The sequence below is a fragment of the Blastomyces gilchristii genome (assembly GCF_000003855.2).
Source record: "Blastomyces gilchristii SLH14081 genomic scaffold supercont1.2, whole genome shotgun sequence".
Taxonomy (NCBI): Eukaryota; Fungi; Ascomycota; class Eurotiomycetes; order Onygenales; family Ajellomycetaceae; genus Blastomyces; species Blastomyces gilchristii.
The window spans coordinates 2,150,805-2,175,640 of NW_003101681.1; the positions used below are offsets into that span (position 1 = coordinate 2,150,805).

The 24,836-nt window shown below is 46.5% G+C and overlaps 8 protein-coding genes across 8 annotated transcripts; 5 read left to right on the forward strand and 3 right to left on the reverse strand.

The window, feature by feature from the left end:
* Positions 1-154: 154 nt before the first annotated feature.
* BDBG_01150 (Ser/Thr protein phosphatase) lies at positions 155-3,674 on the forward strand. The gene is made up of 3 exons (XM_002628196.2): positions 155-1,078; positions 1,223-1,707; positions 1,804-3,674. The coding sequence occupies exons 1-3, from the start codon at positions 604-606 to the stop codon at positions 2,068-2,070; spliced, it is 1,227 nt and encodes a 408-aa protein (XP_002628242.1). The 5' UTR covers positions 155-603; the 3' UTR covers positions 2,071-3,674.
* Positions 3,179-5,994, reverse strand: BDBG_01151 (uncharacterized protein). Its single transcript, XM_002628197.2, has 5 exons — positions 4,775-5,994; positions 4,525-4,684; positions 4,257-4,444; positions 4,105-4,166; positions 3,179-3,988 (listed from the first exon to the last, which is right to left on the reverse strand). The coding sequence occupies exons 1-5, from the start codon at positions 4,835-4,837 to the stop codon at positions 3,952-3,954; spliced, it is 510 nt and encodes a 169-aa protein (XP_002628243.1). The 5' UTR covers positions 4,838-5,994; the 3' UTR covers positions 3,179-3,951.
* Positions 5,679-8,515, forward strand: BDBG_01153 (nuclear protein Qri2/Nse4). The gene is made up of 3 exons (XM_002628199.2): positions 5,679-6,845; positions 6,916-7,761; positions 7,844-8,515. The coding sequence occupies exons 1-3, from the start codon at positions 6,473-6,475 to the stop codon at positions 8,038-8,040; spliced, it is 1,416 nt and encodes a 471-aa protein (XP_002628245.1). The 5' UTR covers positions 5,679-6,472; the 3' UTR covers positions 8,041-8,515.
* Positions 8,516-9,118: 603 nt separating this feature from the next.
* BDBG_01154 (uncharacterized protein) lies at positions 9,119-10,012 on the forward strand (the record flags this gene model as incomplete). The annotated part of the gene is made up of 2 exons (XM_031720209.1): positions 9,119-9,223; positions 9,335-10,012. 2 exons carry the CDS (start codon positions 9,119-9,121, stop codon positions 10,010-10,012), a joined length of 783 nt encoding a protein of 260 aa, XP_031576283.1.
* A 372-nt stretch (positions 10,013-10,384) lies between these two features.
* BDBG_01155 (phosphatidylinositol 3-kinase) lies at positions 10,385-13,197 on the forward strand (the record flags this gene model as incomplete). Its single annotated transcript, XM_031720210.1, has 2 exons — positions 10,385-10,443; positions 10,515-13,197. The coding sequence occupies 2 exons, from the start codon at positions 10,385-10,387 to the stop codon at positions 13,195-13,197; spliced, it is 2,742 nt and encodes a 913-aa protein (XP_031576284.1).
* Positions 13,198-13,872: 675 nt separating this feature from the next.
* Positions 13,873-15,337, forward strand: BDBG_01156 (mitochondrial GTPase). The gene is made up of 2 exons (XM_002628202.2): positions 13,873-14,346; positions 14,427-15,337. Exons 1-2 carry the CDS (start codon positions 14,074-14,076, stop codon positions 15,183-15,185), a joined length of 1,032 nt encoding a protein of 343 aa, XP_002628248.1. The 5' UTR covers positions 13,873-14,073; the 3' UTR covers positions 15,186-15,337.
* Positions 14,863-16,472, reverse strand: BDBG_01157 (pre-mRNA-splicing factor isy1). Its single transcript, XM_031720211.1, has 2 exons — positions 16,204-16,472; positions 14,863-16,119 (listed from the first exon to the last, which is right to left on the reverse strand). The coding sequence occupies exons 1-2, from the start codon at positions 16,204-16,206 to the stop codon at positions 15,367-15,369; spliced, it is 756 nt and encodes a 251-aa protein (XP_031576285.1). The 5' UTR covers positions 16,207-16,472; the 3' UTR covers positions 14,863-15,366.
* Positions 16,473-24,678, reverse strand: BDBG_01158 (myosin heavy chain). The gene is made up of 5 exons (XM_031720212.1): positions 23,919-24,678; positions 23,704-23,847; positions 23,455-23,639; positions 17,406-23,400; positions 16,473-17,333 (listed from the first exon to the last, which is right to left on the reverse strand). The coding sequence occupies exons 1-5, from the start codon at positions 24,381-24,383 to the stop codon at positions 16,845-16,847; spliced, it is 7,278 nt and encodes a 2,425-aa protein (XP_031576286.1). The 5' UTR covers positions 24,384-24,678; the 3' UTR covers positions 16,473-16,844.
* Positions 24,679-24,836: the final 158 nt, after the last annotated feature.

Below are 24,836 nucleotides of genomic sequence, written 5' to 3' on the forward strand. Positions count from 1 at the left end.
GATTGGCAGTAGTTCGGATCTGGTTAGCTCGGGATGTGGAGTGGCTGAGTTTACTGAGTGTACAGATTTTACTGTGAAACCCTCCCCTTTTAGCTAGGATTAATATAGTTTATGGTTGGATAGTTAGTATACAAAATATTAATGAGAATTTGAGAAAGAATCATGTCAAGGCGGATCAATTAGGGCGTTTCAATACTAAATGGTGATTAGGCTAAACTATATTAAGCCTAATGCAAAAGGGGAGTTGTTTCAAAACTTTTGTTGATTGATAAACTACTCAAATCGCTTCCCCTGAACGGAGGAGACTAAAACGTTTATTTACCTCTACGTCATAATAAACTCAGGCGGGCTAAAACCAGACACGTGACTGAACTGTGAAGCCAATGGGGATATCTCAATGGCTCAAGTCTCTCCTCAACATACAGCCAGAAGCTGTCCACCGATCCAGCCATGAAACCGTCGACAAGAATAAGCCTGCTTATGACGATATAACAAGTGACGACGAAACGCCGCCTGCCGAAACCCATTTGCGAGCGGAGTCTCCTTGGCGTGACGCTATATCTGGCGGCGGGAGCGGTAGACTCCGAAACTTGACTGGGCGGAATGCCCCTTAATTCCTCTTCTTCCTACCCACGACAACCACAGCGTCCTCTCGTCGATGATATGAGGAATGGCTGGATGGCCACAGAACAAAAATACAGCAAGTTGGGCCCAAATATGAAGGCCGACGGCTCTAAAAGGTTCCCTGCCTGCATGAAGGGCCTCTTCACTCTTTTCAGTGCTCCGCGATTCCGTCGTTACATCATCGTGTATGTTATTCTCGTGTGGATATTTCTGGGTAGCTGGGTTAGGTTGATTTCTCCTCGCTTAAAGGAGCATGAGGAGCTATCAAGAGCGCTAGACGTGAATGCCAGAGACAGTACTTTGGGCTGGTTTGGGTCTAATGCCCTGCCCAAATTTGACGACCTGGTATATCTGAGATTGTTGGACCCTGCGCTGCGACCCAGCGAGAATGCGGATAGCGCTCAAAAAAGACGACTTATTGTGATAGGCGATGTCCATGGCTGTTTGGATGAATGTGAGTTCCCTCAAGTGTTATATCTGAAAAAAATGGAAAAAAAATGAAGAAAAATAAAAATGAAGAAAGAACAAAGAACTAGCTACTTTAAGTAAATTTTTGATGTGGCTCTAACCTTACCTATCCCTTTCTTCCTATGTGTAGTGGAATCCCTTCTACAAAAAGCCGAATTTGACCCCAAGAACGGAGACCATTTGATCTTCACTGGCAACCTGATAGCGAAGGGCCCCAAGAGCACGGGAGTAGTTGATCTCGCTCGCAAATACCGGGCCTCCTGTGTCCGAGGAAATCATGAAGATCGTGTCCTTCTTACCCGGCGCGATATCAAGGCTACAGGTCCGTCTAGAAATGAGCGTTCCTCTAACAATGACGACATAGAACCTGGTAATAGGGAACGGGCTCTTGCGAGAGAATTGAGCGACGAGCAAGCGGGTTGGTTGGATGCATGCCCTGTGATCTTGAAAGTGGGATCGATAAAAGGCATGGGAGAGGTGGTGGTCGTGCATGGTGGCCTAGTGGCAGGCGTTGAGTTAGAGAGCCAAGATCCCTCAACCGTCATGAGTATGCGAACTATTGATCTTTCAAGCCATATTCCCAGCGCGTCATCGAAGGGCGTCTCTTGGACAAAGGTGCGTCTCAATCCAGGCTGAAAATGTCCTGGCGCATACTATCCTACGTTGTGTTCTCCTACAAAGAGTTGACTAACAATTATCCCAATCTCCTAGCTCTTCAATAAACATCAAAGCATTTTAGCAGTATCTCGAGAATCTGCATCGGCAGGAGAGAAGGACCGGTATTCACCTTCAACAACCGTGATATACGGAAATGATCCGCGCCGTTCTCCTGCCCTGGAGAAGTATACCAAGGGTTTGGACACAGGTTGCGTCAAGGGAGGGAAACTTTCCGCAATGATCATTGGGGATGGCGGCATTACCCGCATTGAGAGCGTAAAGTGCAAGGATTATACGATGAAGAGGACCGCGAAGCGCTGAGCATCATTGGTGACTAATTTTCCAACACCCCTTTCTTGGAGCTGGCTGAATTTTTGTTTCCTTTTTTTCTCTTTTTTCCCCCCCGATACTCGGTCGTTTTGGTGTCCGGTTTTGATTCTTCACTTCTATATTCCAAGTTTTTTTGTTTTGTTTTGTTTTGTTTTGTTTTGTTTTGTTTTGTTTTCGAAGTGTAATTAGAGGGCGCCTTTTACTTTTTTCTTTTATCAGTTTTTGTAAAATAGAATTACCTATACCGTTGGATACTTCTCATGCGACATGTTCCAGATATCAGCCATGCCTTCCCCCCATAGATCATTTTATTTTCTCTTCTCGAAACTAACTTACCTGCCTATACTTGCATCATTCTCACTTGACACACACTTCCTTTGCCAACCAACATCTGGCGGCGTATACGTGTGTGTTTCTTTTGTCCTGGCTCTTTATCAGGGTGTCTTCTGGCGGCGATCCTGTTGCCATTAAATCCTGCTGCTTAGAATGCATAGCTGATGCATATTCTAAGGGTCAATGGATGCTTTGCCATTCGCAAAATGATAAATTGTAACAATCAGTTCTTCTTCAGAAAAGCCCTGTGGCGGATGGATGGGTAGAACCCAAGGCGCGACTGGCTGTGGCTCGATAGGCCTATGTGATACACAGTTTCGCGCGGCCGCAAGTATACGAGCATGGAAGCGAGACAGGAAGGGGTGTGCAAACCTGTTGGCACAATTGGGACTGTAATCTCCAACCTTGTTTCCGGGAATAGGTCTGCCCGAGCGGGAGCGGCGGAATAGCGAGAATCAGCTGTAAGGCGACCTAGAAATAAGTGTTTCATCTTGTGTTTGTACTGTACATGCCAAGGGTAAAAGTTGTACACATTTTCATCCCTGTCCATTCCATCCCCTGCATCCCTTAGGTAGTATATTGTTACCGGTTTGTTTGAGCACATTAGGAAGTATCCGCCCAAGGTTTTCTGGATGTTTGCTCTACACGGCTCAGTGCGTTGAGATTCCGAAACTCCTTGTGTGTGCCGAGGTATGGTATGCATAGATGGCCTGTTGTTACCGCGCAGTGCACACAGAGAAAAGAAACTTATTCTTACCCAGCGTTGGTACATTCCATAGGACTAGCGGAGTTTTGTACGGACACACGCCGAAATAGAGATATCGGTAACTTAAGCGGGACGACCCGTCCGGATGCAAGAACCACCAACCTTATCAAACGACAACGATGCTTCTTATTTTCATTTTTATTTATTTATTTATTTACTATACATTTTCCTCCAATAATGTACCTAGAGCAATGTTGACTGTAGTTTTCATTCCTGCAAGTTTAGATTTAAGGATCAATGAACAACGAAAATTGTATTTACATTTGAGATTATTATAGTCCATGTAGATGTAGAAACAATTGAATTAAGCCAGCTTCCTTACGGGTCAAACTGGGTTGGGAGAATAGAACTGATTGATACTGTCAAAGGGTATGAACCTGGAAGGCCAGCAATATTTAAGACGAGAATAGGAAGGTGGTCGTGTAAAAGGGCGTGGGGGTATACATATTAGATAAATAATGATAAGATAGATGGACATTAATCATGACGACGCAAGGGGGTAGTGTCGCTTCGGTAGGGTGGGTATATATATATCCATTACACAGCATTCAACATAAATGGGGAAAATTGGCAGTAAGAAAGATAGAGATTGGTTCGGGAAAGAGGGAGGAAAGGACTGGATATAGGCGGCAAATGGCGATACAGGTAAGAAATTCCAGATCAGTTACGTTAAGGAAAACATAAGTCAATCATATTGACTCGACTCCGGGGTTGCTTAAGTAGATTTTGATCAGTTTCCGTTGCGGCTTGTCTAGGAAATCCAAGTTATCGGATTAGACAGCATGACGGCGACCCCAGAAACCGCGGCGGCTATCATCATATAAGTTCTTAGTACTGGCACAAATATTTAACTGAGAAAGAAGGGATTGAGAGGAGAAGGCGGAACTTTTTGGCCAGGAACTGGAAATTACAAAAGAAATACTTACGTTCTAAGCCCATCGCCAGCTATGGGGCGACGGTCACGAGTACGGCGAGTAAACCATACACCCTGAAAAAGATTACGTCTTAGTATCGGATTGTGAAGCGGACTAGGGAGTGTACGAAGGAAGGGTAGGTAGAAGAAGAATGAATCACATACCACAATCGCAGAAACCAGCCACAGAATCGCTGAGATGAAACTGAATGCCTCCACAGCTTTCCAACGATCGCACACGCCGCCGTCGGTAATGTGGCCCCAATCGAAGGTTCCGCCGCAGTTCATCTTGTTGAGGGCGTTCACAAGAATACCAAAGGCGGCAAACCAGGCAAATGATACGAGAAGGTCCCCTATTTTAGTTTATTAGCGGAAGCTATCACCAGACGTAGATAGTTCGAGAGTACGGAATTATATATGTTACTATACATACCTATCCACAACGTAAACGATTCAGAGAAGGGTATGAGCCAAATTATACCGAGCAGGATTGATATTCCTGCTACTACGATAGTATAAATCCACCGAGCGTTCGGAAAGGAATCGGCGTCATCAAAGTGAGCTAGGTCGTTACCGATGATGCCGGCTACAACCTAAATTTGTATAGGACTTGTTAACCAAGTAAATTCACGGGATGGATAGAATTAGACGTTAGAATTTATGAATATAACGGAATCACTTACCGCCGCGCAGCCAATCTCTCCAATACGGAGGATGATCGAAATCAGTCGAGAGAAGACAGGCATTGTAGTTAATAGCGTATTGTTGCCTTATCTCTATTGAGCAAAAGCGCTTTATTGGCGTCGCTTGCAATGGAATGCCTGAGCTGATACGGTTGATCAGTGTATCCTTCCGGCCACTTGAAGCTGCACCTGATGATTAATATACAACTGAAGTAAGATTAAAGTGAAAGGATTTGAAATTTATTTGAAATTTCTCAATAACAGAAAGAGTACAAAAATATATAAACAGTGAGAAAAATTCCCATGAGGCTGAATTATATCAGCAGAAAAAGTAACAAAAACTGCAATGCTAGTTCATCAAAGTGCACATGTGACACAACAGTGCTGTCAAATAGGCTGGATAGGGGAATGCAACAAATAATAATACAGGGCAAGAGTAAGAAATTAGTTGTTCCGATATGTTTCTGCAGAATCAGCTGCTATGACGAATGCTACGATGACGTAGCTGCTGTGGCTTGCCAACGATGTGGCACTAGTCTTTGTCATACAGCAAGGCAGAGAGACAGACGTCTGTCAGGTCAATATTTGCGCGACCAATCGTAAGAACATTTGGGTGTTCCCAGATGTGGGGTTTGGCCGTTGGTCGTGTTCCAAGGTTGGAAAGAATTCAAGTTCAAAGCAGAATGAGGGACACGCTAGCCCCGCTATGCACTGTAGGTTGAACAATCAAAAGTCCAAGATCCAGCCGCTCTGAACTCTCTCCATAGAGAAGAATTTGGCGTGGCGAAGTCGGGCTCTGACTCATTTGGTCAATTGGCCTAATGGCCGCAGCAAACACATGCCAACGTCTTTGGATGGAGGTTGACTGCATCTTATCTTCCATCATGAATTCTTCCCTGCAACCGCAATTATCCTTGTGAGCATGAAATCAAGTAACCCCACGCTGGTATCTTACATGGACATGAACAAGCAATTTTCCTTTGCCTGGTTCGTTCATCTCTGGATGTTCCGATGAGAGTGGGTGCTATTATCATGTCGACCAACCTGTTCGGATACAGTTGATACCTGGCACCTGGCCGGTAGCTTAGCCTAGGGGCTTCTTTGCCTTGTGCTAACCTGATAGGAAATATGAGGTAGAGCTGGTTCTCTCCCAGCTTCACCAAGATGTGGAGTTTCTCCGAAGTTTCTAGACTTGATATTGGGTTGTATCACTTGTTGTACAGAGTATGAATATAGAACAGGCAACAACGGCGCCAACCTGCCATCCCGCCTAAACCCAGCTTGGTTAGTGCAGTCCAATATGTGGTTAGTCAGCCGCGCACAGCTTGTCCGTTGGTGACAGCCGAGCACGGACCATCGCGTCTGCCTCGAAGGGGAAATATTATTGTTGGAGATCTATCTCAGCATCCAGCGCGCTTGGATCACGGAACGAGGGCAGGGAATGTTTGCGTCACAAGAGATGTGTGAGATATTCATTGCATTTTGTTCCTTCTATAACAATATTTCGAAGTAGCTAGCGCCTTTCTTCGCCTTTCTTTATTTCCAAGGCCCCTCAATTCTTTCTTTCTTTTCTTCCTTCTTGAAACACTGTCCTGACGGGCTGTTCGCGCACTACGCCGCGCTTTTGCCATTTGACCAGGGGTTTTGCAGCCGCCCGTTTTTGACAACCCACCATTGAGCTATTTGCGAAAAGCAATAATGTTGTCTGAGGATTACCCAAGTCGTAGTGGTAACCCCGCGTTCCCAACCGTGGGATCCTCCGACGAAGCCACGCCCTCGGCGTCCCCTTCTTTTTCCTCAGACAAAGAGAATCGAACTTCGGCCAGGCGGTCAGACAAAAGGAAAACCGGCCATCTAGCATCCAAGGCGACACAGCTCTCTCAAGCAATGACGGACGCGCCGAATAAGAGACGAAGGCTGTCAAAAAAAGGAGTCTCAGATCGCCAAAGCCAGGCTCCACCCCGACCGCCACGACATGTCCAAGATTCCGATCTATATGACCCGGACCAGGACCCAGAGGAACGCAGGAAGATTAGAAAAGGGTTTAGAGACCTTGTGACGAATCTGAACGGTGCGACGCGTCTCTAGTTTGCGTGCTTGGATTAGTTTGCGTGAGTTTTTACTAATTCATTTTTACATAGATTCTCGCGCGGAATACCTCCAACCGGGTTCTGATGGTATCCGCACCACGCTAGATAAAGCAAATGAGCTATACAAATCCGTGAAACAAACCTCAGACGCCACCATAGATTCTCGACTGCTCGTGTCGGCGGCCGATCTGTCATATAGACGCACTGCAAAAGCGGTTTTAGGCGATGGCGAGACTGGTATTGACGTGGACGAGTTTGTGTCCAAATGTATTTCATTCATGCGCCAAGGACCCAGGGGGGAGGAGCCTTCGTTCTCCAGCACCCAGAGACGACGCCGTCGCGTTACGGGCAACGATCCCACGGAGGAAGACAGCGACGAAGAAGAAGGGGATCCCCTTAATTGGGACTGGCTTGGTAGGAAAGCCTGCTTCCCCCATAACATACGCCCGTCTCTTTCTGGATTTTTACTCGGTCCTCTATCAGTACAGAAACGGTTTCGACAACAGACTCAAAGAAGGGCAAGGCAAGAGCGGTTGGACCCTTCCCAGCTTAACAGGCCTAACGATCTTGAAGCGGCAGACATCGACACGCAGGAGGTGTCGAACTTGACTGCCATGTGCACTGATATTAGAGAGCTTCTGGTAAAAACCCAGTCGCATGGCGAGGCGCTTGTCAACGAAGAACTCTGCAAAATGGGATCGGACGTTTCGGAGGACGTCGTCCAGGAGGTGATGGGTAAACATGCGATTTCAGATGATGGCGGCGTACCATTATTCCGATTCTGCATAAATCCAAAATCCTTCGGGCAGACGGTTGAGAATCTCTTCTATATCAGCTTCTTGGTTCGTGACGGCAGTGTGGGTATATCGCTTGATAGCAATCGACTCCCTACTCTGCGTAAGTGAAACCTGGCTCTTTGCCAATTACAACATAGTTGCCCATCCTCTAGAGAGACAGCTAACTTTCCCCCCCTCTCTAGTCCCCTCTCAGCCTGCTGCACCGTCTGAAGCGCAGGCTAAGAAGCTGAAAAAGCATCAAACCGTTTTCAGCCTTGATTTCGAGACATGGGAAAATCTAATCGAAGTGTTCGATATCCGGGAGCCCTTGATTCCGCATCGAATTGACGAGGCAACGGAATCGGAAAATACAGAAAGGACTTCTGGATGGCATGGCTAGAAGCGAAATCGTGCCAATTTGCGTCGCAGAATATACCCAGTCCCTCCCCATTTTCGTATTGATATTCAGTGTTTTCTGCAACTTTTGATTTATTTATTCCCCCCCTCCCCACCCCCCCAATCTATTCTTCACTTGATTCCCGCTTTGCAACTTATATTTCTCTTTGTGTCACATTTCTTGGCACATTCTTACTAGCCTCCATCTTTTTTAATTAATTTATTCACGCTCTGCAATGTGCATTATTATGGAAGCTCTGAAACTTACATGCACATTTTTTGTTATGTTTACTGAGGCTGCCCGTATTTTATCTTGGGTTCTGATGTTGGGATGCACCTTTAATTCTTCACATGCGCGCGACAATCCGAACATGTAGAATAAAAGCTACTTGACCCCTGGAGACCATCGTTTTGGACACCAATTCAACTGGTTACGTTAATAAGCTAGAATTAATAAGTACTCCGTACTCCGTGCAGGTAAACTTGTTGGGGGTCCCGCGGTTGATCGGCCCTTCTACCAGCAGTGCGCTGGTGGTGATTGAGCTCTTTTGCCCCAGTAGCCTACAAAACTTCCTCGGCAACTACACAGATTGTTTACCTACGTCATCGAGATTGTTCAGGGCTGACAAACCGGGAAGATTGTCTGCTCCCGCCTGCAACCGGCATCTTCCCAGACGCGTTCACGGCTTGCTTTGAAATAGCTATTTAATACCTGTGAACCCTATGATGGTTTGCTCTTGGCAGCCTCCTTAACGTCGAACTTCGGGGTTGTTTGATTAATGTCCTACCTCAGGCCAACTACGCTCCCCAGTACAACTGCCAGCGCCGCCACCACATATTTCCTGCACAGTGGCATTGTTCAATTCTCTTCATATCACTCTACATTAATCTGTTCAGAGTCTGGTTTGTTGATTAGACGTTGTTTCCATCAGTATAACCTCCTAGCGAAAACGAGTCCACTCCCTAGTAATGACAACTTTGTTGCTCAAGTGATACATCACCCTGAAAATTTCCGCCAGATCGTCGATTTCCGTCGCCCGTTTGCCAAACAATTAGCATCTGGGTCTTTTCTTTTTAGCACGATGACTTCAAAATTGGTTCCTCCGCGTCCAGAGGATGTCATGGTAATACGGAAAATCCAGCCTGATATCGTCACTTTGAATGTTCCTTTCTACCGATTTGGATACGTAAGAATCGGTGGACGGTGTACGATTGGTATGAAGCACTTCGTAGATGGCAATGGATGACGTAAATAGTGTTCGACACCTGCTAACGGAATCACTGCAGTCCGTCTACAGAGCGGCTCTCTAGCTGTATTCTCACCAGTCTCTCTTACCCCAGATGCCCGAGAGGCGGTAAATTCCCTAGGCGGCAACGTCAAATATATTATTGCGCCGGACATGGAACATCACATATTCGTCACACCTTGGAAAGGAGCTTATCCAAACGCCCAGATCATCGCACCGGAGGGCCTGAAGGAAAAACGCGAGGAGAACCCAGAAACAAAGGGTATTGGATTCGATCACATCTTCACCGCAGCCAACAAAAGAACTCTCAGAATATCAAATGAGTTCCACGCCGACTTTGATGTCGAATATGTCAATTCGCACCCTAGCCGTGAAATAGTCTTGCTACACAAGCCCTCCAAGACCCTCATCGAATCAGATTTGCTCTTCAACCTTCCTGCCACCGAGCAATTTTCGAAATCTGGAGAGTCGGCCACACAGGGGATACTCACAAAGATATTTAATGCTATTCAAACAACAAAGCCACCCGCGATGGGTCAAAAGCGGTTTATCTGGTATCTCTTATCAGCGAAAGATCGCAAGGGTTTTGCGCAGTCAGCAGCTACTATTGAGGGGTGGGATTTCGATCGGATAATTCCGTGTCATGGAGATGTCATTGAAAGCGGAGGCAAGGAGATATTCCGTAATTTGTTTGAGTGGAATTTGGAGGCGGCGAAGAAGCAGATGTAAATGTAAAAAAAGGCTGTCTTGTCTGTACTTAGTAGTTAAAAGTTTCGATTTCATAAGAGGAAATTGGAATATGAATCTGTGTTTTCTATCCTTTGTATGTATATACAATATTTACAGATGGCATGGGAAGTTGGCATGCGCATTTGATAGTTGCTATTATTGCTGTTTGAGCCCCCAGCTTAAATAGCCGTAACTAGCGGTAAAATATTTAGCTACCGGCGAGCCCTAAGCTGCATCACGTGGGCGCCTGACGTAGCTCACAACTTGCGAGCCTTATATCAAGACAGCGGTTGCGAAGATGGGGAACAACGTCATATGAGAATAACGAGAGAACCAAGCGGTTCTAGTGGCCGAGAAAGTCGACCCGTCAGGATGGACACTTACACCTTCGCAACCTCCGCGCAGGTTGACCTACCAATCTATCTGAAGATGTAAGTGCAGCTCAAGAACAGACATCTTCGGCAGCTGCCTTTAGTTCGCAATAACTAACTGTCTTCTTTAGATGCAGTTTGGAAGGCAAACAAAAACAGATACCTTTTTCCGTCTTAATTAAAAACCCTGAGCTTCGACACCTCGGATCGAACCAGAGCCCGATATCAGACCTTTACATTACCGTCCAACTATGGGCTAGTTCTAAACCTCTAGGTGTTCCCGTCCAGACGGCATATAAAGCATTTAAGACAACCCGAACATGGAATGAATGGCTTACAATGCCCGTATGTATAAAAGATGCACCGGTCAATAGCCAGCTGGCCATCACCGTTTGGGATCTGTCACCATTGGGCGGAAACGATGCTTACGGCCATTCTGTCCCTTTTGGTGGAACCACCATATCATTATTCGATGACGATGGTACTCTGAAAAAGGGCAGACAGAAGTGCAAAATCTACCGGCACAAGGCCGCGGATGGGCTTTCGAATACCACGACACCGTCCGCCCCGCCGCAAAAGCGCCGTTTATCTCCTCATATAGACCATGGCCCGACCCCGGAAGAAGAGGAGTTAGAGCGTCTGGAAAAACTCCTGAAGAAACATGAGATGGGCGAGATACCCCGAGTTGACTGGTTAGATCAGCTAGTATTTCGAGCTGTGGAAAAGAAAAAGTTGGAGGCTGAGGAATCTGCGAAAAAAAGGGCAATACGCAACCAAGCCGTTAGGGCAAAAGTTGCAGTGAAGACAAATGGAATGACAGACAACCTTGGTGATGATGATGAGGAGGAAGATGAGATAAATGATCACGAAGAGAACTTTGTCCTCTATATCGAATTCCCACGCTTTGATTTTCCTGTCGTTTTCGAAGATTTCGAGTATCCTCGTCCGCCGATATCCTCCTACTCTCAACAGCCTTTGTCGGGCTCTAATTCCACACTCAAATCACCACCAGAAGTCCGTTTGGGACCCGATATAGATGGCGCGGGTAACGACGATGATGACCATCGGATAATTCGAATATATGACCCCGAGGTTGGCCAGAAAGGGAACCCTTGCGAGGACAAACATCGGAGACTAGTTCGTAGCCACCGGACTGGAATTATGGATCGCGATCTCAAGCCAAATCCAAAGATCCGTGATGAATTGAATGAAATCATGTTATATGGACCTACGCAAGAACTGAACTCTGAGGAGAAAGACCTTGTCTGGAAGTTCCGGCATCATCTTACTCGTGATAAGAGAGCCCTGACTAAGTTCGTGAAATCGGTCAATTGGCAAGATGTTAGCGAAGCTCGACAGGCCGTGGAAATTCTCCCCAAGTGGACTGAGATAGATGTGGACGATGCGTTGGAACTTCTTGGGCCCACTTTTGATAACCCAGCTGTACGCGCGTATGCGGTAGACCGACTGAGGAAGTCTGATGATGAGGAATTGCTCCTATACCTCTTGCAACTAGTACAAGCCTTAAAGTTTGAGGCAATCCCTGCCGAAGTCGCTGAAGATATAACACAAGATTCCTCATTAACCAACTTTCTCATCACGCGAGCTGCGAACAATCCGCTACTTGGAAGCTATTTTCACTGGTACCTCATGGTCGAGTGTGATGATGCAGGCCCAAGCACTATTTCCGCCCATCGCAAACTGTTCGCCCGCGTTGAGTACTACTTCATGGTCGAGCTGGAGAAACACCATCCTGAACAGAGGAAAATTTTATTACGACAGGGCGAACTCATTACAATTCTGACCAAGATCGCGAAGGATATTCGCTTCTCGAGGGTTAACCGTGCTGTCAAAATCGAAAAGCTGAAGAAGTTTCTGCTAGACCCTAAGAACGAGCTTACTACCATTGACCCTCCTCTTCCGCTTCCGCTGGACCCGGAAATTCTGATCACAGGGTGCTTCGCTGAGGGTTCTAATGTTTTCAAATCCTCCCTCTCACCCTTGCTTATCAACTTCAAACTTTCTGATGGACGAAAATACCCTGTAATTTTCAAGGTTGGAGATGACCTTCGACAAGATCAGCTTGTCATCCAAATCATCAGTCTCATGGATCGGCTTTTGCAGAAGGAAAATTTAGATCTGAAACTCACTCCTTACCGGATAATTGCTACCGGCGCTAATGCCGGTGCGATGCAATTTATCCCCTCAACATCCTTATCAGCAGCGTCGGCAAAATACAAGGGCTCGATACTTGCATATTTGAGAGCCAACAATCCTGATGACAACGAGCCACTAGGTGTCCGCAAAGAAACGATGGATACGTACATAAAATCTTGCGCTGGCTATTGCGTGATAACTTACCTCCTAGGTGTAGGCGATAGGCATTTAGACAACCTATTGATTGCACCAGACGGCCATTTCTTCCACGCAGATTTTGGCTTCATTCTCGGCCGTGACCCGAAACCTTTTGCCCCGATGATGAAACTCTGCAAAGAAATGGTGGAAGGCATGGGTGGAGCGTCGTCGCCCAACTATCTCCTATTTAAACAATATTGTTTTACAGCATATACCACCCTTCGGAAATCCGCGAACCTCATCCTCAACCTTTTCAGCTTGATGGTCGATGCAAATATTCCAGATATCCGCGTCGAGCCGGACAAGGCTGTACTGAAGGTGAAGGAGAGGTTCCACTTGGAAATGAGTGAAGAGGAGGCAATTCGCCACTTTGAGCAGCTCATTGGTGATAGCGTGAATGCTATTTTTGGAGTTGTCATTGACCGTCTTCATGATTTCGTGCAGGGATGGAGGGCATAGTTTTAAACAAAGCGCTCATACTTCCGCATAAGCAGCCCGCATGCAAAACTTTAGATCAATGATACAGATCCATACTTGACCCGCGTTGTTGGCCCTTTTCGAAATACTAGTTTGGTGAAAACGGATGCTGGGGAGTTTTGGGGATGTTTGGCGTGTTCTTGTTCAGGTACATACATGTATTACATTGCAAATACTTAGAATATACCCTGGTAACGGGATAACTGGATAATATATTTTGGGTTTACATACGATTTTCATATAGTTATACATATCGAGTACAGAGTACAGATGTAGAGTTCCCAACTGTTTGGTCCGTTGTATATTTATAATTACGTTGGCCCTCATCACCGACAAATTTCCATCAAATATTGCTTGTTTACCAGGCCCTGCCATCCCCCTGAGAATACCATTAATCTTCCATCCCGGACGTTTTCCCTCTCCAGAACTTAAGTAGTTAATTCCTCCCCGCAGTCTCGAGCAAAAATGGGTCATAACGGAATGGAGTTGTTGGAGAACACATACTAGTGTTTTTTTTAAATGAAAATGAAAATTATTATGATATAGACTTTTTTCGCGCTTGGATAGGGTTGTCTGTCGCAGTGCTCTGGAGTTAACCGTGGTCCGAAAACCGGGATCGGCTTCGAATTTCCTCGTCGCAACGGCATATCTTCCGCCAAGACCACGTGATTCGAAACCTACCTAGGTATTGTAGCTAGTTTTTCACCCTATCGCAAAAGACGATGCAATATTGGTTGCAATCAAGTCATTGATCTTCCACCTTCGTTCCCCTACATCCAGGGAGCGTGTCTATACTTACCATGTGAATCTACCTCTTACTCCTTGCAACTTTCGCCTTTGTCTGTTCTCCTTGGCAGAATGGCCGCGATAGCCTCCACTTTTGTGCCACGCGCGGCGTTCCCGAAAATTGACAGCATTCCGCGCACATATTTCTTGGGCCATCATAGAGCTGGACTTGAGAAAATGAAAAAGATGCTGTCATCGATCGATCATGTTATTGAATGTAGAGACTTTCGAATTCCTGCCACATCAATCAACCCTGTGTTCGAGGAAGCTTTGGGTGAGAAACCTAGGTGGATCATATATACCAAGCGGGACCTTGGAGGCGATCTCAAGCTAGCGAACCAGCGCGTGAGTACCAGCCCTTAGACATATAGTTGCTTCCTCTCCACGAGAACCTATTATACTAATGTTGGGTTGTGTCTACCTAGAAAGAGAAGATGATACAACGATGGCATAAGTCCTCAAAAACCTTCTTTACCAACCGTTTCGACACGAATACTATCGTCCCGATCGTCAAAGCGATTAAAAGGCAACCTTTTAACTTAGATAAGCTCACAGGTGCTCGAATCCTGGTTGTTGGAATGCCGAATGTTGGAAAATCAAGCCTGATAAACGCCCTCCGAAATTTTGTCATGAAAAAGGGAAAAGCAGCCAAGACCGGCGCGGATCCTGGCGTGACGAGGAAAGTCGGCACCGGTATTAAAATTCTCGAGAGGGCTCGGGGTTCAGTCTATTTACACGACACACCTGGAGTCTTTGTGCCATACATGCCAGATTCGGAAAGCATGCTGAAGCTTGCGCTTTGTGGTTGTGTGAAACACACTATTATCCCAACCATCACGCTGGCTGACTATTTGCTTTACCAAATAAATCTCCACAAACCAAGACTATATGGGAAATACACGGAACCAACGAATGATATAATACATTTCTTGAAGTCATTTGGTGCTAAAGCAGGATGTTTCGCCAAAGGTGGAACCATAGACCTCGAGGGCGCTGCTAGAAAGATGATTCACATGTATCGAGAGGGAAAATTTGGAGCTTTTATCATGGACAATTTACAGGAGACGACGTTGAACATACAGCAAGAGCGATTGGCAGCTATGGGCGGAAGCATTAACCAGGCTAAGAAGGCAGAGAAACAGGACAAGAGGGAAGAACATATGGAGAACGTGGAGACAGTTTGAATGCCAGAATCCCATTCACACGATTGTTCTAGATGAACCTTGTACATTATGTAATTATAGATAGGCAGAATGCAGTTAACGAATAGAATAATATATGAGCATGCAGAACGACATTAAAAGGCTAACAATCATGAAAAACGCCAACCGGCTAGAAATGACATCCCATCATAATATCATAATATCAAAGAATTTTGTCAAGAAGCCTCCGCCGTCGTCTATCCACCAACTCCTCCTGGACCTCCTCGAGAGTAGGCAACCTCCACCCGATGCCATCCCCACCATCTCCAGGAAGTGGTTCCCACCCATCCGCTGCCTCGTCCTCTCCTCTCCTCAGGATGTTCTCGAAGGCTTCTTTTTCCTTTTTGGATTCGTACTCCAACAGAGACCCATCTTCCTCATCCAAGCCATATCCAAAATACGCAGCGTCGACATTTCTCCGGGATATATCAACGACTCTTCCCCCACCAGCGTCGTCCTCCCTGCTTGTCCTCCTCTGTTTCTTTGCAGCGGCCTCAAACATCTCCTTGACACCTGGTAACTCTTTCGCCCTCCCGAAATATCGATAACCTTTCCCACCACCTGGTATCTCGCGGCCATCATCATCATATACCCTCCCGCCACCACGTGTGTAATTCGGCCCTCCAAGGTTTCGTATCTGCACTTCCCACATCCACTTTTCCCGCATCGCTTTATTGATCTCATCATTTAAGTCGCGAATCTGGTAGTCGCTCAAACTCTGATCTTGGATGCGCGAGACTTTGCGCGATATTTCCTTGAGCACTTGTCCCCGCCATTTCTCGCATACGGGAATCGAAGTGACGGAGGTGATGGCCTTGGGGCGGCGAGTGCGTCCTATGTCGAGGATACCGAGATCAGCGGCTTGGGCGGCACGGAAGCGAAAGAGCATAGACTGCGCCTTTTCGCTGTTGCGTGCCTAGATTTAAATGAGTATAGTTAGCTTTGTCACTGTTGTTACTTTCTCTCTATTTGTGGTCGCAGCGGCGATAGGGTGACTTACCATGGCTGCGGTATGTGAAAGGAACGAGCAGAGAATAAAAAGTAGATTTAATTAAATAGGTAGGCGTAGGCAGCTTGGCCTTTCTACCGGGGAAGATTTGTGAACGGTAGTAAAAAAGAACGGTTGTTATATATCCAGGTGGTTGCTGTGCAGAAAGTTTATACGTGACGACGATTCCGTGGATGTTTGAAAGTTTTCTTAATCGAGTTAGCGTTGTCACATATGGAGCTTCCCATTTCTGAGGTACCTAAAAAAAAGAATCAATCACAACTCTAATTCGAGTCTAAAGAATACAATTCTAATATGAATGGGTATGTATTTACATATGCGCTAAAATCATATATGATCAATTCAGGGAACCATCAAACAAAACTATATCAGCGCCTATATAAAGACCAGCTAACAATAAGAAAAGCAACATAGATTAAAGAACTGTCTTGCTCCCGGAGAAAACCATACTACCCGTCTTTCTCATCACGTATCTCATGCATTCATGGCAACATAAACCGCCTTGTCCTACTAATCCATATGAACCAACATGCAAATAGAACTCATACTACCCAATCAACAAACGAGGACGAATCTTCAAATTGACAAACAAAACAGAAAAAAACAGAAAAAGAGGGGCACAAAACGACCGTTTATAGGAAACCTTTGGAGTTACTCAACTTCCGTTGAGGAACCTCAATAGGTCCATTCGGCCCCGGACCGACAAAGACACCACTACCTCGGCGACTGCCATTGGCTCCACCGAATCGATCACCAATTTCACTCAACGTAGGCATAGTCCCGCTGCGACCCATTGCGCTGCCTCTCTCAACCCGCAACCCTTTCCAAGCCTCCAGCTCTCGCTCAAGTCGTAGAGACTTTTCTCTCTCTTCACGTAGTTCCCGCTCAGCCCGACGGGCCTGGAGTTGATTTTCAGAATCGCTTGATTGAAGTTCTTCAATGGTCTTGAGGAGCCGTTCGATCTTGTCGCGGGACTTGGAAATATCTTCTGATAATTGTGTATTCATTTTATCACGGCGATCGATCTGGGATTGAAGGTCTTTTACAGTGCGATCAACATTGCGGACCAATCGTTGGTCAGCATTCCGCTTGGATTCTTGTTCATCCAACTGGGTTTCAAGCTATATCAAATATGCATATTAGTTCCGGGATACCTTAAATGTGATTCATGTTACTTTGATGGGATATCCTACCTCTTGGATACGCTTATGTAGAAACCTTACATCCTGGCTCGCAGAGGAGTAGCCCTTAGTTTCCAAATCGACGCACTTCAACTGCGCCTCCTTGAGCTGCTTCTCCAAGGCAGCCTTTTCCTTGAAGAGCTGAGCAGTTGATTCACGTTCAGCCACAATTTCTTTCTGTATTTCAGTTGCCAAGGCTTCAGCTCGTCTCATCTTTCCAATCGCAGCTGAAGACAAGTCTTCTTGCTGGGCAAGCTTTGTTTTTAATTCAAGGAGCTCTCGGTCCATCTCGGCGGCGTTGCGGAGCGAAGGATTCTCTCCTTGTGCAAGTTCAGCCAAGCGATCCAACGCTTCATTGAGGCGTGTTTCAAGAGTTCGCTTCTCTTTAAGCAGTGCGTCGCGTTCACCGGAAATGTCATCGACTGACCCTCGAAGACCGCGTACTTGGGATAGTAATGTAACTACTTTGCTCTGCGCATCGTTGTGCGCATTAACCGCTTCGTCGCGTGAAATAGATACATCCTGTAAAGTCATTTCCAGCCGCGACTTCTCCTTAGCCCAGGTAGAGCTGTTCAAGACTTCGTCATCCCACTTAGACCGGAGCTCCTCGATCTCTTCTCGCAACCGAGCATTTTCCCCTCGGATATGGAGCACATTCTCACGCTCGATCTCGAGCTCATTTGTCAAAGTCGAGAATTCCATTTGATATTTCTTCCTCGTTTGCTCCAAGGAAGTTTCCTTGTCTTCAATGTCCATGGCACGCTGGCTTCTGTAGTCTTCTAATTCATTTTGCAGCCTCCTCTTTGCTTGTAATGCCGCGTCGAGATCAGCAGCGAGGTCCTCGACCTTTTCTTCATAAGACTGCGTTTGGCGTTGCAAGTCTTCGACAAGGTTGTCCATTTGTTTCCGTTCTGCCATGATTGTCGCACAAGTGTCTTCTGCCTCCTTGGCTTGCGATTTGGCGAATTGTTCGGCACGACTAGCTTTCAAGACAGCGATTTCAGCCTGCTCAAGCTTCCCAAAATATTCATCGGCGCGACTCTTGTAGAGTTCGAGGCTGGAGGTCAAGTCGACGACCTTGGAAGTTTCAGCATCTAGTCTGATTTGGAGGTCTGAAAACTCCTGGAGTAATTGGGCTCGACTAGCCGCATCTTGTTCCCTGGCAAACTGTGATTCCTTCAACTCAGAGGTAGCATCCCGAAGCTCAACCTCGAGGCCTGCCCTCGCATGCTTGAGCTTGTCGAACTGGCTTTTGGCATCTGCTAAGTCAGCTAGTGCACTCTTGTGGGCTTGGAGCAGTGATTTTCTCGACTGCTCCTGAGAGTTCAGAAGATCATAGAGTTCTTCATGAGATTTGGCTTGGACGTCTCGGAGACTCAACTCTCCAGTTTGAATACTGCGTTCCAGCGCAGATACTTTCTTGGCAGAGTCATCAAGCTTTTCATGAAGGCGCCCATTTTCACGCTCAAGCAGTTGCATTCTTCGGATTGAAGGGCTTTCATCCTGCCACGAATCCCGTGCCGGAGTGGACCTTTCAAGCTGACTTTGAAGATGCCGATTCTGCATTTCCGTGAGTTGCAGTTGATTTTGAAGCATCTCAATTTCAGCAGCAGTATCCATTCGCTTCTGGTAAGCCACAGTGTCCACGGTTCTGTCAGATCGGGCAGAATCATTAGCACAGTCATTGAAATTAAACCGGCGATTGTTAGGCGTCGAAGGATTCGAGTAGCGCTTGACAGGTTCCGAATTCTTCCTGAAATGATTCGGCGATCGCGACACGGCAACTTGATTTTGATCGATCTCCTCAAGCAGCGCCCTTTTGGAAGAGGAATATCGCGCATCAAGCTCAGCCATCTCATCTGCGTGGCGTCGGCGCATCTCAGCCAGTTGGCTTTCAGCGCGAGTGCATTTCTCTTCGGTAACTCTAAGTTTGTTTTGTACCGTCTCCAACACTGCCGCCATGTCGACGCTCTTCGACAAGCTCGGTTTGACCGCTTCCCAGGAACTGGGATTTTCGTCTGCTTCAGGGTTAAATACTTTATGGAGAAGCATCAGCTGGTGATGGCAATCTTGAAGCTCTTTATTCGCTTGATCAACTGAAGCTTGAAGTTTTCGCGTGTTAGTCTGGGCTTGGGTCCTTAGTTGCCTTTCGGTTTCGAGATTTCTGTTTGCCTCAGCAAGTTGTATATTGGCCGCTGATGCAGCTTTCTCAGCACTTCGGGTGGCCTTATGTTCTCTGGTAACTTCATGGTTGAGATCTTCGACACTTAGAGCCAACTTTTCCTTCTGTTTTTCCAGCGCGGTGATATATAGCTGAGAATCGTCCAGCTGTCGTGAAAGCTGCTTGTTGACTTCCTCTAGCCGAGTCTTCTCATTCTGGATTTGCACCATTCTCGATCGTTGCGTGTCACTAGCTCGGGAATTTGAGCGAGCAATGTCAAGGTTCTTTTGCTGGATTTTATTAAGCAGGGCCCTATTATCATTTTCCGACGCAGCAAGCCTCCCTTTGATAGTCACAAGTTCGCGTTCCAAGCGCTCCTTATGCTGGTCATGACGAATCCGGAATGCCTCAGACTCGGCTATGGTTCGAGTAAAGTCTTGCACCTGCACAGCAAGGCGAGCCCGCTCCTTTTCGGTTTCCTCAAGTTCCTTGGTTTTTGCCTCAAGGTCTCGTCGTAAACTTGCTTGTCGCTCGCTCGCTTGCGCCACAATTTTCTTTTCAATTGCGGTTTCGGCATCCAAATGTGCGCGTTCAACTTTAGTGAAACGCTCTCGTAGTTTGATAAGCTCGTTCTGCAACTCTTTGCGGGACGTCTCAGCTGCTGCTCGCGCTTCCGTGGCTCGCCGTAATGTGTCTTGTTGGATATACATTTCTTTCTCAATAGTAATTTTCGACTCGTTGAGATTTCCAAACTCCTGGTGAAGCTGCGCATATTTATGTTCACCGAGCATTTGTACATCGTCTCTTGATTGTCTTTCACGGCTAAGATCGGCTTGAACGGCATACAGCTGTTCCTTGAGATCTTTAACTTGTTGATCAAGCATCTTGCGACTTTGTCCGGCCTCAGCATCTTCGGATATCTTGGCTTCTAGTAGCTTTTTAACATCTGCGACTTCACGTTCCAGGTTCTTCTTCTCCGAAATCATAGCATCGGTTTGCGCTTGGAGTTCACGGAACCGTTGCTGCATGTCACTGTGTCGGCTTGCAAGAGTTTGCTTTTCGGCTTCCAGGGATTTCTTCTCCGACTCAAATTTCTTCACATCTCCACGAAGGATGGAAATCTCCCCTTCCTTTCGTCGGACCAATTCTTCATACCCGGTCGATGTGGAGGATAAATCAGAAATCTGCTGACGAATTGATCTATTTTCTTCTATGAGATCTTTCACTTGCTTTTTTGAAAACTGAAGCTCTTTGATCGTATCTGCTAGCTTGATGTCGAGGTCCTGGTCGGTCTTAAGAAGTTTAGCTTCGAGATCTTGTAATTTCCGTTCCTTCAAGCTGAGGTGGCTATTGAGCATCTTGATTTCATGAGATAATTTGTCAACCTCGCCATCCTGTTTTTTGTGACTATTCTCAATATCTTGTAACTGGTTCTCAAGTTGGGTGATTCGTCCTTGAAGTTCTTGTTTCTCCGACTCCAGGCGACTCATTATCTGGGCAGCCTGCTCGAGTTGCGAACGCCGAAGCTCCAACTCCTCTTCCGTCTTCTTTTTGGACACGATCAACTTATCCATTTGATCCTCCAAGCTCTCTTGATCTGTGATCGCGCCAGCTAGTTTTTCGCTCAGTTCGATCTCCCGAAGTTGGAGTCGCTTGAAAATTTCCTCTTTATCCAGCGCCAGCGCCCGCTCACTCTCGAGAGTCTTCGTTATCCGCTGCACTTCGATGTCTGCCCTCCTCCTCTCGTCTTCCAATTTTTGGCGCTCTGCAATGTCGTTTCGTGCCTTCTCCTCAAGCTTCCTGATTTGCTCGTCGCGCTTTTTTATTTCCCCGGCAGTTCGTGTGGCTCCGAGAAGAGGCTTCATCCGTATAAACAATGTCCACCATGGCGACGATTTTAGATTAAGGTAAATGTGGAAGTTGCGCTGGATGATACGGGTGGCTTCCGTACGGTAGAGCCGTTTGCTTACGATACGTCTTTGCACAAATCCCCTGGCAACAGACTGGAATTTTGTCATGATATCGCGTATGAGAGTATCTCTCTGCTCCTCGAGTTCTGCAAGCACACCAGCCCTGAAGAACATTTTTGTCAGACCAATACGATATATAGCTTTGTCCAGCCCCAGATTCTCAATAATGATTTTCGCCGCGTTTTGCCCGTCAATGTATCCCTTTGGCATTCGCGGACAAAGAACCTCATACCGCTGCCGGAACTCTGTGAATGAAAGGCGGTTGGGAAATCCAGTGCGAGCAATTCGAATACCCTCCAGTACACCATTACAGCGGAGTTGATCTAGTACTAATGGACCATTAAACAGTTTGGGCCTCTTTTTGTGGTTAGGCAAAATACAACGCACGAAATGAGGATGTGTAGAGTGTAGCTGAGCCATGAGACTCGAAAGTTGCTCCTTGTGCCTTTGGGCAACGGTACGGAATAGTCCTTTCTTTACGCGGCTCTTTGATACTCCGTATTCTTCGTCGACATCGGCACAGTCAGCGAAGAGATTGGCGATATGTTTATCATTTGACGAAGATAACAGTCGGGTGACCGTGTCGTTAAGAGGATCCTTGTTTTTCTCTAGCCAGCCCTCAGTAGAGTACTCGACTTCCGCAGCGTAGTGGGTGAGGATAAATCCCTGGGTGAGGCGAGAAGGGTGATATTTTGGGGATTTTCGATCCCACAACGAATGAAGCTTCTCAGTAAAAGATTTATCAGTGGCTTTTGGCATCACGGAATCTTCATCCAAGCAGGAGAATATACCAATTGGATTTGGTAGCTCTATGAGGTCGATGGTGGGCTGAAGATCCTTTCCAAAATCAATGAACTGCCATTCGATCTGCTCTCTGGCGTACTCTTCCTGTTCCAGGACGAACATGTGGTGGTTGAAAAACTGCTGTAACTTTTCGTTGGTATAATTGATACAGAGCTGTTCAAAGCTATTGCTCTCAAAGATCTCGAAGCCGGCAATATCGAGAACCCCAATAAAGTAGCTATCCTCACCTGATGTACCACTGCGGTCAAGTTGGTTGTTAATTCGTATGACCAGATCGGCAAATCCCCGTTCGTAGATACCTTTTGCCAGCGCATCGAGAGCAAGCCGTACTTGTTCAGGGGTCTGAACTTTCTCTACCCACTCCCTCCCAGCCTTTACCCTAGGGTGAAGCAGGCCCTTCACAAAGGGATCAACTGGGATGCCCAAAAGTTGACAAGCGTTTGCAGCACTTTCGTATCCTTCGGGTGTCAGTGTCGCTTGGTCAGCGCGTAGGCTTTCCTTGGTGACGGTGACGTTTCCCAGATGCATAACTGCAGCCACGGTTCGAAGAATTGACAATTGATCGTTATCAGAAAAGTTCATGATATCGAAGGCTTCCATAAGGGCATTCCATTCATCAAGGTCGGAAACGCCTGAAATAGAGTCGTTTCCATCCCGCGTGTACCCGAAATCTTCGATATCAAGGTCATAAAGCCGAAGATGCCGTCTTAGTTCCTTATCTGCGCCACGGAGAAGTTGATAAAATATGTGATAGCTTCGTTCTTGGGAATTGACCTTCACGACACGAGACTTTTCTAAGAGGTAAAAATCGATGGAGGCGCCACAGATTTGGCCGGTTCGTGAAAATTCAATTCGAATGAATTTTCCAAAGCGGGAGGAGTTGTTATTTCTCACGGTTTGAGCATTACCAAACGCCTCAAGGATTGGATTCGCCCTTAATATTTGTTGAGAAAGGTTGGAATATTGTTTGTTGGCGGAGCGGCCTTGTGGGACATCTGAGGAGGATGCAACGGCTGCAAGGTATTGAATGACCTTCTTCGTGTTTTCCGTCTTGCCAGCTCCAGACTCACCACTGTACGCACGTCAGTTACTCATACCTCGGGAAACAGGCGCGCGAAAAACATACGTGACTAAAATACTCTGGTTCTGCCTCTCTTCAACAAGATTTCGAAATGCTTGATCTGCCATGGCAAAGATATGTGGCCGTGTTTCTTCCCGTGTCCGACCCTTATACAGCTTCACATACTCGTTCGTGTAAATGGGTAATGGGCAGTAGGGGTTGACAGTGACCAGGAAGAGCCCAGAATACGTCTGCACCTTCCCGTTAATATATAATTCACCGATATATAGACACAGAAACCGCGATATTTCTTACGTATATTAAGTCTGATTTATAGCGCGTATGCAAATTGTGAATGACAGAGCCCTCATTTAAATGGGTTAGCTCAGCCATATCGTCCGCTTTATCGAACTTCGCAGGATTGACTTTATCGACGCTCTCGGCATCGACCTCACGTTGCTAGGAAAAGCCAAATTATTAGCATGCAAACTCCGTACTACAGTAATTCCAACTTAAACCTTTCAACATACACCGCCATCATCGCATTGGACTAATAAACGTCCATTCTGGTCATCCTCCAAGACCATACCCCGAATGAAAGCTTTCTCCGGGTCCCTCAACCAAACATATCTCTTTCCTGAAAAGTCATTATCGCCCTCAATCCCACGGATCTGATCAGCGCCTCTCCGTAGCTCTTCCGATTTTATAAATTGCGGAGCAAATGTATTCGAGGTTGGTAAGTTGCTTCTTGAACTTGAGCGCTGTCTGGCATGTGAGGATACAAACGTCCCCGAGCTCATGGGTGAGAATGACGCATTACGGCTGTGCATATATTGCTCTGTTGGAACCGAGGTGGTGAACGCAACAGACTTAGGCCTAATACTGGCTAGAGATGAGGTTGGAGCTGGTTGCGGCGAGTGCGGGGAAGGAGACGGAGAACCTCGACTGAACGGGTTGATACGCCTAGAAGAAGGGCTCTGTGGAAGGGGAGCCATGTTCGATTTACTTTAGGAGTAGACAGAGCTCATGAGTTCGAGTTAGTTCTCTCTATGGCGCGTGTATATAGCTGCTTGTCAAGGATCCAGGTCGCGAAGTAGCTAAATCGGTTGGAGATATTAGAAGAAACGAATGAAATAAGAGAGAAAACAACGCATCAGAAGCAAAGAATAAAGTAAAGAGCCTTCTCCTTTCATCCCAGAGAAACAATCGTTTCTGGTGGTGAGTCGTAACTGTTGCAATTGTTGTAATATTATTGACTTTTGTTGTTATGGGCTGTTGAGTGACTTCATCCAAGCTGCAGCAGTTGCTGTGTTTGTTTACTTTGTTGCGGCTGCCGGGGTTGCGGTGGCCCGTGCGCTGGGCGCCAAACAAACTTGGAAATGTCAAAGGTCGTTGGTGGGAAGTCACATGACCGGTTTATTCCGTTTAGCAATCCAAAATCCAACCGC